This window comes from Strigops habroptila, chromosome Z, assembly GCF_004027225.2.
Source record: "Strigops habroptila isolate Jane chromosome Z, bStrHab1.2.pri, whole genome shotgun sequence".
In the NCBI taxonomy this organism is placed as follows: domain Eukaryota; kingdom Metazoa; phylum Chordata; class Aves; order Psittaciformes; family Psittacidae; genus Strigops; species Strigops habroptila.
The window spans coordinates 74,828,317-74,844,407 of record NC_044302.2 but is presented as its reverse complement, the minus strand read 5'-3'; the positions used below and the strand labels follow the sequence as shown (position 1 = coordinate 74,844,407).

General features: G+C 38.6%; 1 protein-coding gene across 2 annotated transcripts in view; it reads right to left on the bottom strand.

Annotated features, from left to right (window-relative positions):
* Positions 1 to 16,091, bottom strand: part of TNPO1 (transportin 1) — a 70,952-nt gene that overhangs the window by 41,161 nt on the left and 13,700 nt on the right. For both annotated transcript variants that reach the window (XR_003989140.1, XM_030470088.1), the window contains one exon: positions 12,605 to 12,680. Coding sequence is in view for 1 of the 2 variants with exons in the window: in XM_030470088.1 (XP_030325948.1) it covers positions 12,605 to 12,680 (76 nt within the window). In the remaining variant the exon portion in view is untranslated. The remainder of the gene's footprint in view (positions 1 to 12,604; positions 12,681 to 16,091) is intronic.

The following is a 16,091-nucleotide window of genomic DNA, read 5'->3' as shown; positions in this document are numbered from 1 at the left end:
CAGACACCAGCTGTTACATCAATCTATTAATGTAGTAATTACGTGAAGAACAAAAGTCTTCAAACTATGTTAACAGGTAAGTGTTATACAATGTGAGCCATTCAGAATTGACCTGAACTAAGTAAGAATTTAAGTCTAGGCAACAGTCTGAGTTTTCTTCACCGAGCATTTTTTCCCTGCAAATTTCTCTAAATTATTGGGACAAGAGGAGGAGCAGAAAAAGAACAGCCTAGATTTTTCATTTCGACTGGAGCAGACTGCAGTAACTTGGTGTTACTTCTGAAATACGCTGAAAGTGAGATCTGGATGTTCTACACTCAAGGATTCGTTAATAGTATAAGAAAATTTAAACTTACTGTTTACAATAACCCTAAGCATTTTAGCCATTTGCTTGGGTTTTGGGAGGTTTTTTTGTTTGGTTTGTTTTGTTGTTGTTGGTTTTTTTGTTTGTTTGTTTTGGGTTTTTGGTTTGTTTGGTTTTTTTGTTGTTGTGGGGTTTGTTTTTTGCATTGGGGTTTTTGGGGTTTTTTTGGTATGAAGCTCTTATTTGGGCAAGAAATAAGGATATTCAAAGTTCTTTTGTGCCAAAAATTAGTTTACACATGGATCTATTCCAGGACTTCAAAACTGTTAACATCCCAACAGAAATAAGGACAAGCAAAGTAGGAGATACAACTTTCAAACATAAAGTATTTTCAGACTAAAATTACTGGATCACACCACCAAGACTCACAGTACACCCATGATGTCTGACTGATGGAAATTAAAGACACTTTCTGCTACGATATGTGCTAGTTCGAACAGAAACAGCACTTTTCAGAAGAGGGGGGTTTGTTTGGCTGATCAGAAATTAAACTTATTTTTTAATCAAATGGTTTTGAGTGCCAAAACTGACTGCCATCATACACTTTTTCATCTTGCTTTTATGTTCATACTTTAGTTCTCCTAAGAAGCATTATTTTTCATGGTCTGTTACTATAAATGTATTGATTTAGAAACAAACATATCCTTTACCTAGAATTCAGTAACATTATAAACGAGGAAGCCACCCTATGCATACGTATTTGAAACAATTCTGTAACTTTACGTATGCTATATGTTTTAAATACCCACAAACTTCTAAACAATATAAACCCAAAAGTCATTTCACTTGCACAGCACTGCATTTCAAGGGCCAACAACTTTCTGGGAGAATGGAGAAGGAGGGAAGAAAACAGTTATTATTTTAAATAAAAATATTAAAGACTGCATGAGTGGACAAACTTCTCAACTACAGAACTTAGTTGTGAGATGTGACAAGTGTTACTACTACTATTACTTAGCAAACCAAATAAAGTAATTTTGTAATTTTGTGATTTTGCTTCAACTTTTGAAGATACCTCTAATAAAGACCAGGTGGAGAATGACCTAAAGAAAGAAGTTCTTACTTGAACTCTTGATCAGTCAGCCTCAGGTTTGCCTGAAACACTCTCTGAATTAAAAGTAAAATCTCTGCATCAACTCTTACACCAATATAGTTATGTCAAACTCTGAATGCTTTACATAATTGGAATCCATTGACAGGTATACACATCTTGAATAATCCAGTCCTCCATAAATGATTATTAAGATTTAAACTTTTGCCTGGAGAGTAATGAAGGCAAGGAAGACTTCCTTTAATTTCCACTTGATTTAAAACCCTTGTAAGCCACAATAAACTATTGTCAGCAGCCACAGTTAAGAGACAGAATGCACTAATTACTCCTTCTGTATCAGCCAGGAGTATCTTCTTGGGGTGAAAGAAGTCAGAGTGCCAACCAAAGGCTGATTAGAATATGGTACATTAGCCAGAATTTGTACAAGCTCCAGCATAAACATTAAACAGTGCATTAAGGAAAAACATTAATCCTTTAGAATGCCTGGTTACAATTCCAAAAGGGACAAGGCAACAGCTTCCATTTAACCAGGCAGAGATACTATTATGTCCCTTTTGTGTCAGAAATAGGCAGATTAGCCAGCAGGTTTAGATAAAAATCAAGGCCACATTAAGGTGAAACTTCAGCACGATTTTTTTCTTCATAAACAGCAGCATGAAACATCTTAAATCCATTGCTTTAGCCAAGAAAGACTTCTCTTCATAGCAAGTGTTTATCCCACAGACCTGCAACAAAGATTCCATGGGACTGATTCATAGTGAAAGTTGCATCTTTGACAAATGAAAAAGAATTCATGAAGCAAGAAAAAGATTAAAAACAAAAAGCAAAACCAATTATCACCATAGTGGTGAGGTGACAAGCAGAAAACACAACTTATATGCTAAACAAACAACAACCACTTCAGCTTGAGAAACAGCACAGAATCTGATACTCAGGCATTTAAAAGAACCCCCAGGCATTAAAAAAGAAAAAAAAAACCCCAAAAAACAAAATCACAAAAACAAAAGACCAAACTACACCATAGTCAAAAATCCTAGTCTGAGGAAAAAGGATTTCTGATATGACTGCACAAGGATATTCATGGAATCCGGGTGTTCAACAACTTAACAGCTGCACTGCCAGAAGACAGTAATATAGATCTGGATGGAGTTCTTGCTGTAACACCAAGATTACAGGCAGATGGCCTAGGAGCTGAGTAAGACACTCTAGCCTTCATAGATTCTGTCATAAGTTCTGTCGGCCATATGCTTCAGCCATCAAAAAATATCACAGTCTTGCCTCCTTCTATCTAAGTCAACCTGGAAGAATAGTGAGTTACCAAGAACATACAGTACAAGAAAAAGAAGGAAAGTGAAACAGACCTCTGACATTTTATAACATCTTTGGTGCCAAATCAGTTAATCAGTGGAAGATTTCCCTCACTTTATATTAAAACTACATCACGTAATGATCATTTGGTTCTCGGTAAATTTCCAATTCTGTTGCAAGACTAATACTAGTTCCAGATTTTAATGGTTTACAGACAGAGCAAATGGATGCACACCCACATTACACAGATACCAATTATTTTAGGACTACTGCAGTGCTTTTAAGAACTAGAGTGTGTCCTCATACATCTATATTTCCTCTGATAAGGGTTTGTATGATATATGCTGCGCATGTGAAAGCAACAAGGTTTTCATACCTCACCTGCAAGTCCAGGTGATCATTTGTTTCACCATGCCTTTTCATCCTCTCTTCCTCAGAGCATAACTTCCTAGATGGCTAAAAGAACTGAGCGACTGGGATGACGGTTACATTATCCATTCACAGACTGTGATAAAATGATTATGAACATGGCTGTAGTTTGCCCTATTACGATTGTGGTACTGGCAACTTTAAAAGCTAGGGTGAGACTTCTAAAGAAAAACTGCTCTGTCTGTTGATTTCAGCCACAAAGCTGTTAAGCCTTTTTCAGAAACAAGTTGTCATTCTGTGTGTTTTAACTACTGGTATGGATTTAATATGCAGAAATACAAAATGTGATAAAAAATCATGAAGAGTGCCACTGTTGCACATGAAGAGTTCTGATCCATTACTGAGCGACCGGCTCTCTTAAAACAGCTAAAACCAAAAAAAGAAGGATCCCACCAGAGCGGTGTCATATAGGAAGCACAAGATCAGTAATTTCTTCCATCTTAATGTATAAGAATACAGTAGGGAGACACTTTCATGAGCTTCCTAGCAGAAAAAAATCCTGGGTTTTTTTTTTTTTTTTTTTTTTTTTTTTTTTAAATGTTTAAGTAACCTTCAGTATAACAATATAAACTGGTACGGTTTGCTATCATGTCAAAAGCAGGACCGACAATGTTTCAAAACATTCAGTGTATCTGAACATATAAATGACCTTAAAATGTAGTGGCTAGTCTGAAATTAATCAGTGCTCAATTGATTCATGTGAGTCATGGAAAATAATTTGACACAACTGCCTAAGCTTAGGAACATTGGTAAGACACCAAAACAAAGCTGTGTTTTGCTGATGCTGAGCATTGCATATTTATTGAATAAGTAGCAACAGCTATGCTTCTGAAGACAGTATTGTAAATAAAACTGAGATGTGGACAATATGGAAAGAGTGTTGAATTACTGATCAACAATTACTTTATTGTATTACTTTTAGTTATGGAAATTTTTGCATTCTAACTAATAATGACCACAGGTCAATCAGAATGCCAAAAACCGTACATTTCTACAGACTGGCGAAACCACAAAAAGTTTTCAAAAAACTAATCCTCTGGTTTCACTCCTACTTCCAGCTTCACTATCATATCCTTACAAATGAATCGTCTCAGCACTTTTTCTCTCTAATGCCATTTTACAAATCACCTCCTGATCCTGCAGTTAAATCCATGCTAGAATTCTACCAAGAGCGAAAGAATACTCACTAAGAAACTGAGATTCAGTGTGATGAAGAGTATAATTCACTACAAGATCCCAAACTACGTAACCAACACAGGATATTGTTGCAGTTCAAGAACATCCAGAAAGTAATGTCATCCCTCTTTCATGTTTAGTTGTTGGGCTGGGGGTGGACAACTCTGGGGCCCCCAATACAATAGGGATATGGACCTGCTCAAGTGAGTCCAGAGGAGGGCTACAAAGATGATCAGAGAGCTGGAGCACCTCCCGTATGAAGACAGGCTGAGAGAGTTGGGGCTGTTCAGCCTGGAGAAGAGGAGGGTCTGGGAGACCTTTTAGCAGCCTTCCAGTACCTAAAGGGGCTTACAAGAAAGCTGGGGAGAGACTTTTTACAAGGGCCTGTAGTGACAGGGCAAGGTTTAGTTTAGATATTAGGAAGAAATTCTGTATCATGAGATTGGTTAGACACTGGCACAGGCTGTCCAGAGAAGCTGTGGCTGCCCCATCCCTGGATGTGTTTAAGGCCAGGCTGAATGGGGCTTTGACCAACCTGGTTTATTGGAAGGTGCACCTGCCCATGGCAGGGGGGTTGGAATTAGAGGATCTTTAAGTTCCCTTCCAATCAAACCATTCTGTGATTCCAGGACAAGGACCTTCGCATTAAGTCAAGTGCATAGGGAAAGAAACTATGAGCTTCCTATAATGGAAAAAGAAGAAATGAGTTTAAAATGCTTTGCAAAAGTAGTAACAATGCTTAGTCTCAAACGTGGGATCAAGGTGTGCTTTTCTATGGCTTTTGTAAAGATACTCAGCGCTGGAGCTGGGTAAAAATGTCATGGGCCCTTTTATTGTTGGCATTGAAAAACAGTCGTTCATTTTCTGGATTGCACTCCCTTTTTGAGCTAAAGAAAAGATGTTTCTACTTGGACATGAAAAGTGGTAACAGGCATTCCTTTATAAGGCTAGACCTGACTTCATGGAAGCGGTCAGATACCAACTGCACCTGCCCCAGCACTGCAAGATAACAAACACACTGAAACTGTTTTGTCGTCCTAACGCTTTACAGCAAGGTTGCTTTCTGAAAATCTAGAAAGAGGTGGTGATGTTGCTTCCTAGAAGCCACCACAGTCTAAATCAGACACCTGCATGTAGCCTTATAAGTAGGAGGCACCATTTTTTCAGGTAGGAGGCGCTTCAGAACTGTACTGAATCAGTATTGTTTGGTAGACAGAAATGCCTTTAGAAATCACACCAGCATTTCCCCTTTCTGTAGGAAAATACCATGTAGGGTTGCTTGATACTGGCATTTTAAGTACACTAGAATTTGACATGAGAAACAATCAAACATCACTGAGTAGCAGAGTCTGACTTCAAAGCGTATAAAGAAATACCTCTTGTAGCAGACTACATACAGCTCATAAGGTGCACTAAGTAAAGGCTTCAAATAGCTGGCTAAATACCTTCAACTTACCCCCAAAAAGTCATACTTATTGTGAGTCCAAACCAGACCTTACCCAAGATTATGTGAACTTCAGAAAAAAAGGCATAGCAAACAAAACCAAGAGTTTGATAACCTTAAGAATCAAGAGAAAACCTAAAAACCACCCTTTGTCTCCACAAACTACTTGAGAGAAAATATATTCCAAGACTCAACCCCAAAATGCTTACAGTGAACAGCACTTTTAAAGAACCTAAACCCAATGTTAACAAGTACATGAGGGCACTAGGCTAGTCAACAGGCAAAAATGCTCCAAAGCTGCCTGGGAGGACCCTCAGCAAAGTACAGAGCATGAACCTGCCAGCATACACAGGCCTCCTTAGATGGCTTCCTTGCAGAAGCCTGGAAACAGGTATCTCCAGGAGTGTGTTGGTCTTCTCTGGAGATAGGTGAATTTCCACGCAGCAGCCCCAGACTTTTATACAGTATTTACCTGAGGAGCACCCTGTATGTTGGGGGAAGGTCCATCACATGTACATCCCTGGAAGTTCTCCCAGCACCTTCTGGAGAGTGTTCGCCTCCTCTGGAGATGTGTGAATTCCCACGTAGCAGCCCTAGATTCCTGCAAGGTAGCTACCCAAGGAGTTCTGTTGATGTTAGAGGCAGTTCCATTCCTATGAGCTCACCATGACCTTTTGCAGGCACCTCCAGGAGCACTTTTGTCTTTTCTGGACACAAGTGAATTCCCAGGTAGCAGCCCCAGACTCTCCTAAGGTAACTTATCAAAGACCATTATGTATGCTGGGGAAAGATTCATGCCCAGTAGCAATTTGGGAACTTTCTCTATGACCAAGAAACTCATTTTTCACTTGTTCTTTTTCAATAATTTCTTTGTATGGGCCTCAGATATAGGGAAAGAGATAATAATGGAGATCCCATACTCCAAGTTTGGATGCTCAGAATAAGGAGCTTGAGGAAAGCATTTCTGAAGCATTGAATCACATAACACAATGCACTAGATAACTTCAAAGTTTTTTTCAAGACTTAAAATAAATAACCAAGTAACCCACTTCTTACATTTCATATGTATGCCATCCATGGAATTTTTAGTGATCTATCAAAACTCATTATCTCATAACTTGTTTTCCCTTACGATATTTAAGCACTTCAATTACTTCACGCATTGATTACTAAATCATAGTCAGGCTTCATTTCTTTTTGTAGTTCTTCATGCATCTAACTTAAGGAAAACTTAAGGACACTTCATATGTTATGCAGCATTTTTAAACTGTAAGGGTACATTAATCTGACTTTTGAATTGTAACGCAATCAGATTTATGCTTTGGCAGTTAATTTTAGTATATTTAATACAGACATCATGAGGAATGATGGTATGGGGGGAGAGGCATTTGTTTTAATTAAACAGTTAAAGCTGCTGAACCACTTTTCTGGATTTATTCTACTCAAAGATACCTTCCTGAAACTGGTAGCTGGCAAATTAACACCTGGCCTCACACGATGGTCTTTTTCTTGCTCAGCTTCAGATTTCTTTCAATACCAACATGCCACGAACGTTCATAATTGAATGAACTCACGAAAACTTCTGTCCATATCAAGTTTAAATTTCAACATTCATCAGAAAACATCCACATCAAACCTACAAGACAACTCTGGATGCCAGTAATAGTTTATAAAAAGCAGTTTCAAATTCTCCTTGCAGAGCTCGATGAATTATTAGCATCATGACTACCAGAAAATAAATTAACAAATTACCATCTGAGCAGACTTCTGTTGGAACAAAAACTTGGGGGGGCGGGAAGGGAGTGAAGGGGACAGGACTTTCCTTCATGGTAATGTTCCATGTCAATGTAAGGTACAGTGTGATTGCCTTCTGGTAGCACTTCTCTGTTTGTGATTGACTAAGTCATCACATGAACAAGATCAAGAGTTGCAGAGACATTGTTCTATCTTCAACTGGTTCATAAAAATCCAAAGCATTTTGGAAATAAGCTTAAAAGACTACCCTTAAAGCTTATGACAAAAGCAGTATTAAAGCAGTGTTCTCAATCCTAGCTCATTCACTTTCAGAGTAAAAGTTCATCTTTTATTTGTATAGCTGCAACAGGATAGATAACTATGGCTGTACGGACCAGGAGAAAGCTACCAGGACCATCACACATTTGTCTCCATATCTTCCCATTAGCCTAGGTCCTACAAAGAGCCCACTGGAGGGAGACAAATGCAAAACTTTACAGAAACCATGCAAGAACTAACCATGTCCTCTGTTGTCTAAGAAGGATAAAAGGTAGATCTGAGAACGGAAATGTGCATTTTGGGAATAAGGATGAGAGTCTGAATCTTAACTAGAATAGATACCTTATCAGTAGTTCTGTTCTTTTTCCACTACACAGATTCATTAGGTATGACAAACCCTATCTAAGAAGTGGTAAGCTTTGACACCACTTCTGTTCTTGCAAGTTTTTTTATATAAAACATCCACCAACATGGCTATATTAGCGCAAGCAGAATGCCACCTTAAGTCTGACCCCATATAAAGATAGTCCCTTTTTTCTCCTCAGAGGTGTGAAGATCACAAAGAACGGATACATGCAGAAACATAGCAGGAATGGTCTGCAGCAATTACAAAGTCTCAATTTAGTTTCTTCTTATAGTTGAACAGAGAAGTGTTACCAGAACGCAATGCAGTAGACTTTGCTGATGTAAGTAGGCCCTGTCATCACACAGTATGCTCATACAACCTTGCATCAACAAAATATTATGGCAGGATTGTGACAGTCATCATACCCAATGCTCCCTAACCAACAAACTGAATTTATGAAGATTAGAGAGTATTCTTGCTGAATAGCCATGGAGGTCATCTTTTGATAATTCAGTGCAAGCCAGATGCACCTCTCATTCACAAAATGCAGGATGCTGTGTGAGTTAAAGCAGGATGTAATTCCAGGTTAGAAATAATAAGAAAACACCGGGGAATTAGCTAAGTTGTCCTACAAAAGGACAAGACAGATGATTTAAGATGCTTTTTTTGGTCAGCCTATTTCAGATTGGGGAGTTGGGGCATATCTTATAATCAGTCATTTGCAGAAGGTATAAACAAATCAAGGCTTTGATACAGACAACTTTGGGAATTTCATCATTATGATCAACAAAGCCTGAAAGAAACTCTGAATTTCTGCTTATAGTATGAATTGTCTGTATTATGACACCTAGAGGTCCTTCCTCAGGCTTCAGATGTCTTGGACAACTGCGTCAATTACCTTAACTAGAGGCTAGAACTGGCCTTGGCAAGACAGCAAGCAGGCTGAAATTAGGGTAACACTTTCTCGTCTTTTCCTTCAAGGGAAGAGACTTGGACTACAGAAACAAAAACATGAACAAGGAAAGGAAGATTTAGACGCACATATCTTGGAACAAAGAAGGGAAGCTGCAGATAAGCAAGCAGCAACAGAGGCAAAACTGATACTGCCTTGCAGCACTGGACTATATCAGTTAGGCACACATAAAATAAAGTGATTTGAGAAGCAGCAACATGCACACACTCCAGAAAACAACTCATTAACAGAATACAGAAGCCTACAGGATTCTGAGCTCAGCTCAGGGGACACCAGTGGAAAAACAAAACAAAAAACCCAAACCAAAAAAAGAAACCAAAAAACCCCAGAACAACAACAAAATGGAACAACACTAAGGCAGGGCAGTGCCACTACATTACTTGAGAGGTTTTACACCTGCCAAACCAAGAACAGCAGCTATACTAATGAGCATTTAAGTAGTATTTTCAGTTGCAGATAATTTAGTAAACCCAAGCTTCTTTCATTCAGATACGTTTCAGTTAATCTGGACTCCATTTCACCCAAGGAAGATCTGAACATCATGCTTCTGGGAAGTATATTCCACAGACTTACACCAAAATCTTTAATGTCTGGGATTGTATTTTGCTCCATCAACCTGCCTACTGTCTGACTTCCAGGACTGAACGCCATTTCCTCAACATTTTTTATATTCTGTGATATTTGTAACATTGGGGTTTGTCCAGATTCACAATGCTATCTATAAAAATGCACACTAGTTAAAAGAAAAAGGAAAAAGGAAGAAAGCGCTTAAAGGTAAGGCATGCATATACCAAAGCTGCAAGCCAGGCCATGTTATTTTCACTGATCAAATGGCAGCAGGACAACATCTGTTTCCAGGAAGACCCAAGCTTAACGAGCTTGGACAGATTAATACGGCCCATGGAATTTAAGAACAAAACCAACAAAACCACTACATATATGCAGTAGTACCACAATAGACCTAGAACCAGCAAGTCACAAGCATTTACACACAGAAGCCTGACGAAGCTAACACTGGTGGGAAAAAGAACTTGCACTTTTTGCAATTTTGCAATTTTGAAAAGTAGTATGTCTGGTACTAAACCAAAGCATGTTTTCTATACATAAGGTTTGCCTAAGCATCTTAAAGGCAGGCCTCAGTGAAACAGCAAGCTTTGCAAGCAAAGTTATTTCCCTGCAAATAAAATTTTGCTTGCAAAATTATTTGCCCATAGAGACACAAAACTAAGGCCAAAGATAATTTGGTACAACCTCCACTGCAGTAAAATAAGGCTATTTAACACCCATTTTAACCAACCATTACAGAATTTCCACATCCAGGAGCTGTCACCTAAATGTATCCTTCAGCAGTTTTCTCAGCAGTGGTTTCAGCAGTAGCAAAATCTGAATGAAAGTTTAGTCCTATCTGCTATGAAACCAAGCTCTTTCTATCATGGACTATGAAAACACCTTAAATTTTATTGCATAAGCTGACATTGATGTTGGAAGCTTATTTTCATGGCTCCTTCTGCAGGGATGCTATGGCCATAATAAAAGCATGAAACTTCCCACAGTATAAATATCTATGCTTTGATCTGTGGTGTAAAGCACATTACTTCTTTCCCCTTAATAAAATAAAATAATAAATTTGGCAAAGCTGTAGCACAGGCCACTAACAGAACCCTTTTCAGGAAGGGAAAGGAAGGAATACTTTCCCAGATGTACTAAAGAAAGTTAACCTGATGAGTCCATGACATTTCCCCTACTGGTCCGAAACAGTACTGTAGCTACTGAATGGCAGTTCTAATGGTCTCTTTACCTTCCTTGGGCAGGTATAATGAGGAACAACAGAGGGCTGTTAGTTGGATTTGAAGCAAATCCAAGCAACAGTTCTTCCATTGTCCCTCATTAGTCTTACCCAAGCAAGGTAACAGGATATTTAAACTTGGCAAACAGCATAAAAAGCACCAACACCAGACTCACTTATAGCACCCTTAATATTGTGCAAATTTCCCGAACTAGAGATAAAAAGTTAAAATGCAGTTGCTTTGGATAAAAGATTATGACTACATCACTGATGCAGAACAAGAGCATTACTGAAGCAACAGCTGCTTCTCAGCAGTCTCACAAGAAACCTGTTGTACCTGTGAGAAGTATCAGTGCAATCGGATGCCGAACACCTCAGCTTAAAAGTAAATTTCCTACTTGTCCCCTACTTGCTTGTCTCTTCAACCTCTCAGATCCATTTTTTTTTTCCCTAAGATAAAACAACTTTATAGAACCATTTTGTAATAGTTAACATCTCCTGCTCTTCATCCAATTTCAAACTGATTGATGTGTCTAAACATTAAGAAGTGTAAAGTCTACTGGGTAACCTAAGGAGATCTGTTTGGAAGAGAGATTCTGACACATTGCTAAATACATCAGCATGTAGACCCTTAAGCTCAAGCAGTGAACAGAATGGAGAAGGGGAAATTAGCATATAAAGCAGAGTTAAAAACAATTTTTTTGGGGGGGAAGGGAGGAACGGGGAAGTGGAACACCCTTCTCATCACATCCTTTGTACAGACTTCAGATCTATGGACTCGCTCTGTTTTTCATTTTTCTGTTAATGGTATAAAGCATATGGTGTATCTACACTGGCACCTTGCTCAAAAATTTAATATCCTGATTCAGGTCTTGAAAGCTCTCTCTCTCTTAAACGTCCCCCATGGCCTTAACAGATGATCAGAAGGCTTCCTTCACAGAACGCACAGAAACACGGGGTTATACTCCAGCCTTTAAATATGAAAGCATACTTTCTTCCTCCTCTCTCTTTCCTTCCTCCCAAATCTTGACAACAAAATTTTTTCACTGTCAAAGACCTCATAAATTAGTATCTGTAGTACACTGGAAAGAATCTTTCATACACCCTGACTACTACTAAGAAATTGCCTGAGTTTACCAACTGGTAGAGGCTACACAGTATGCCATATGCAGTTTGGACTAACATCCATAAAAGTACGACAACAGTAAGTAGCCAGTTGATTTCTTACTGTGTTTTACTAGAATGAAGACTTCAGAATGAAGACTCTGACAGACACCATCTTCAGACAACTCTAGAATGTGATCTTCAAAATATTTAACAGTATCATTAATAAGGAGATAATTATCATAACTGAATTCAGCAGAATGTTTTATAACATGTATAGTCATGATTCATCAAAGTTATTCCACAATTTCACTGCAGTCTGATAGAGGTATGATGCTCCAACACTTCTGGGAAGATTTCATAGGACATTTACAATGGAAACTATTCCAAGGTTGAAACTACAAGCACTATTACGCCACCAGATTTTTTTTCCCACAAAGACTTCCGAGAGGATAAATGAGTTCTACATGAGTATGGAGCTCAACCAACCAGCAAACTGACAATAGGCATCAGTTTCCTATTTCTTTCAAGCTAAACAAAATAAATTATTTAAAGAAAAAGAAAGGGGAGGTCGGGGGAAGTAGAATAAAACAATATTTCAAGAACTTACCTTCAGACTTCAACTTTGTAAGAACAAAAATCAGGTAGTTGTTGAAATCTGGATACTGATTGAGTTGTTCTAGTTTCTGAAGAGAGAAAGTGCTAAGGAAAGTTGAATCTTCGTGTGCAGCATTTGCAGCTTTCTGGATACAAAGATTATTAAATGAGTTACATATTGCTGCATCGCTTCAACCAGCGGTGACTATAAGCTCACAATACACAGAGCATGAACCATCTAAAAAGTTTCTGTAATTTTCGTAACGAAGTGATTGCTTTCAGTTATGAAGAAATCAGAAAATAAAAATCAACCAACAGACACAGAAAACAACAGATCCTTAAACATATTTGTAAAGCCACTGAAAGAAGCTTCCTCCATACAGTTTTGGATTTCAATATTTAGACTTAGAAGCCCACAAAATCTAAGGAATCCACTGAGACACAATCCCATAATACATTTTTTCCCCTCCACAATATATAAAAGCATTTCAATATTAAAATGCAACACCTATGAATTTGATAAGCTACTAATTTTAAAATTAGACATATACGTCTTTAAAATGCTAACTAGCCACAGCCCAAGCTTTCAGCAATGAGAACCTGTTTGATCGTAAATGCACAGATAGTTGCACCAAGAAATACATGCTCATCTCCAGTCTCATTAAAAAAAAACAACAAAAAACCCCCCAAAACCCTAAAATGACAAAAATCTCCTTAACTGCAGGAAGAAATTAATTATGTCTCTGAACAGCTGTGAAAGTAGGTAGCTATTTTTCCCAAAATTGTCATTACTTCTGCCTCAAATTTCCCAGTATTATACCACTGCTTGGCTAGAGCAGTGGTCTGGCATTCTTCTTGTACCCTGTGTTCTCACACCCTGGTACTAATAGGTATTCAATAGCAACATTTTAAGTTAGTACAGTGTCACCTCTAAGTTACTAAACCCACTAGATATCATCAGTATGGCAAACAATCAAGAAAAAGAAGTAAAATTATTTGCTCCACTGGCATTTAACTTGCTGTTTAGCTAAATCTCTAAGCATTCAAAGTAGCTAAACCTTAGCCAAATACATGTATGTTAGGATTTGATGGCCCAGTAAATCCCTTCCAGTTCTAAAAGATCTCTTTCCTTCTAATGACCAACAATCAGTGCCTCAATCACAAACTTAAAGAAACTTGATTTTTGGATATTTGGGCTGTTTGGATCAAGTAGTAACTTTGCTAGAGAAGCCTGCCCTTTTTCTGCTTAGTAAGAGAGTAAAGACTGCTTATCAGAGCAACAAGCTCCTTTGCTGTGAAACACGCAAAAGAGGAAATGTAAAGACGAGGATGGTCAGGGCAGTAACAATAACAGTCAGGAAAAGTAGTACAGAACACTCCACATGGCTCCTAGAAATGAAAAAACACCCATCCAGAGATTGTTGTCAAAGATGCCAAGCCAAAGAGCTCCTTCAGGAACAGCCAAGAAGTAAGGTAGCACATTTAAAAATATTTTTCTTCTTCTCCAAGCTTCAGAGACATAATCACCAAAACAGTCAGCTGAACAACTAACAACTGTGAATTCCAATGGATCAAGTAGGAAGCAGCAGCAGAAGTGAGAAGAACTGAAAGAGCAGTATTTAACAGAAACCTAGTAAGAAAACACTTACTTGGTCTGGGAACCAAAGAACAGTTTATTGGCCATATTTTCTTAACAACTTCTTCCCCCACTTTAATTTTTTTACTCCAAGAAACATCCAATATCTTTATTTGAAAAATATCTGAAGCCTTACTAATTCATAATTTTGTTAAAAATGGGTTCTGGCTAACTTATACTCCCCTACTTGGTTATATTTGAGTTCTAAGCACCCAAATGTACCAAAGCAGTCATAAAGAAAGAGCATGACAGAATCAACACACTGATAATCTTACAAAAAAAAATATGGACTGAGAGTATTTTAAATCTGAACCATTCACCACCTCCCTGCTTGGAAAGTAGCACTCTACAACACAACAGCCATCAGATTTTTTTTTTACAGGAACAATCTCAGAGGACATACATATATATGTTTTTTAATTGTAGAACATGATCTGTCAAGCTGTATTAGACCACTTTCTCAAACTCATGTATAATACATGAGTATTATGTATTATGTAAAAATGTGCCACTTCTCTAACCTTTACAGACCAACATACAAAGACCTCCTTGAAAGCACAGGTGTCTCAGCACAGCAGGGAGTTACCACTACCATTTAAAAAGAATTTCAAACATCAGTTAACAGCACTTTTGTTCAGTTAACTTCTACTCATCAAGACACACACCATCACCTATATTGCCCTTCCTGCACTTGCACTTCTACTTTTCAATAAACAAACCACATGCTACTAAATTATTTCAAGCAGAGCTTTAAAATGTAATTTTACAGTAAAGCTACACTATAAACACTGTTGCTGTAAAAGCTTTTGTATTTTAAATACTAAAAAGCACCAGTGTAAGTCTGGGACATTATCAGAACACTGAGACACTTCTGTTTATGATTTTTCAAAGGAAGCAATAATATCTTAAAAATTTGGAACACAGTTGCAAGAACAAGATGATTGAGATGAATACTACTATCACCATTCAGGTAAAAGCAGAAGCCTTCCTAAGCTTGACTGCATCTGGTATGAAAGCTTACAAGTGAAGCAAACTTGGCTTCAAGCTAAACTCTTAAAATAACGTAAATATATATATACGCACATGTACACGTTCTTACCTACTTAAATAAATTCTGCTGCTTTCTGTGAAGACCTTCAAGCAAATGTCACATAAAAAAAAAAAAAAGGATCAAGACGATAAACTCATATCCTTCAAAGTATTTCAGGACTTCTAATTACACCTACATGGCTAGCTCAAGAAGCAGGAAACAGCAGATGAGGGCTTTATTTTTCCATACTTATGCTTCAATTAGTCTTAATTTAAAATTCTACTATCTCAATATTTCTTCCCTAAACCCTTCCCTAAAAACTTCATCGTTTCCACAATAAAGAGAGACCTAGGTGGGTAAAACCCCCAACAATCCACAACGCCAACACCAAGCGTGCTGCAAAGCAGCAAAAGGAGCCACGTACAGTAAGATTTCCCCCTTCCCGTTAACTTTAACGAGTGTAACGAGCAGTATTTCAGGCTCCGGCTTCTAGGCATGCAGAAACATCCTCACAACGTAGCGAAACGCGCCGTGTCAGAGCCAGCAGGCCAATGAAAGAGTGCAGGCAGCGGCTCTGCCGGCAGAGCTCCCCCACCAGCCGCGGCTTTCGCCTCGAATCCCAGCGCCCGATTACCTCGGGAGGGCCCCGCTTTGCAGCGCCGCCTGCTCAGACAGGGGGCCGCGGCGTACCCCTGGCCGCTCGAGGGGATCCGCCAAGGCAAGGGCCGCGCTCCCGCCCGGCCGCGGCTAGGGGCTGGGCGCTGGCGGCGGCCCAGGGTGGGGGAACCCGGGGCCGCGCCAGAGCCTGGGCTTTAAAAAAAAAAAGGAAAAAAG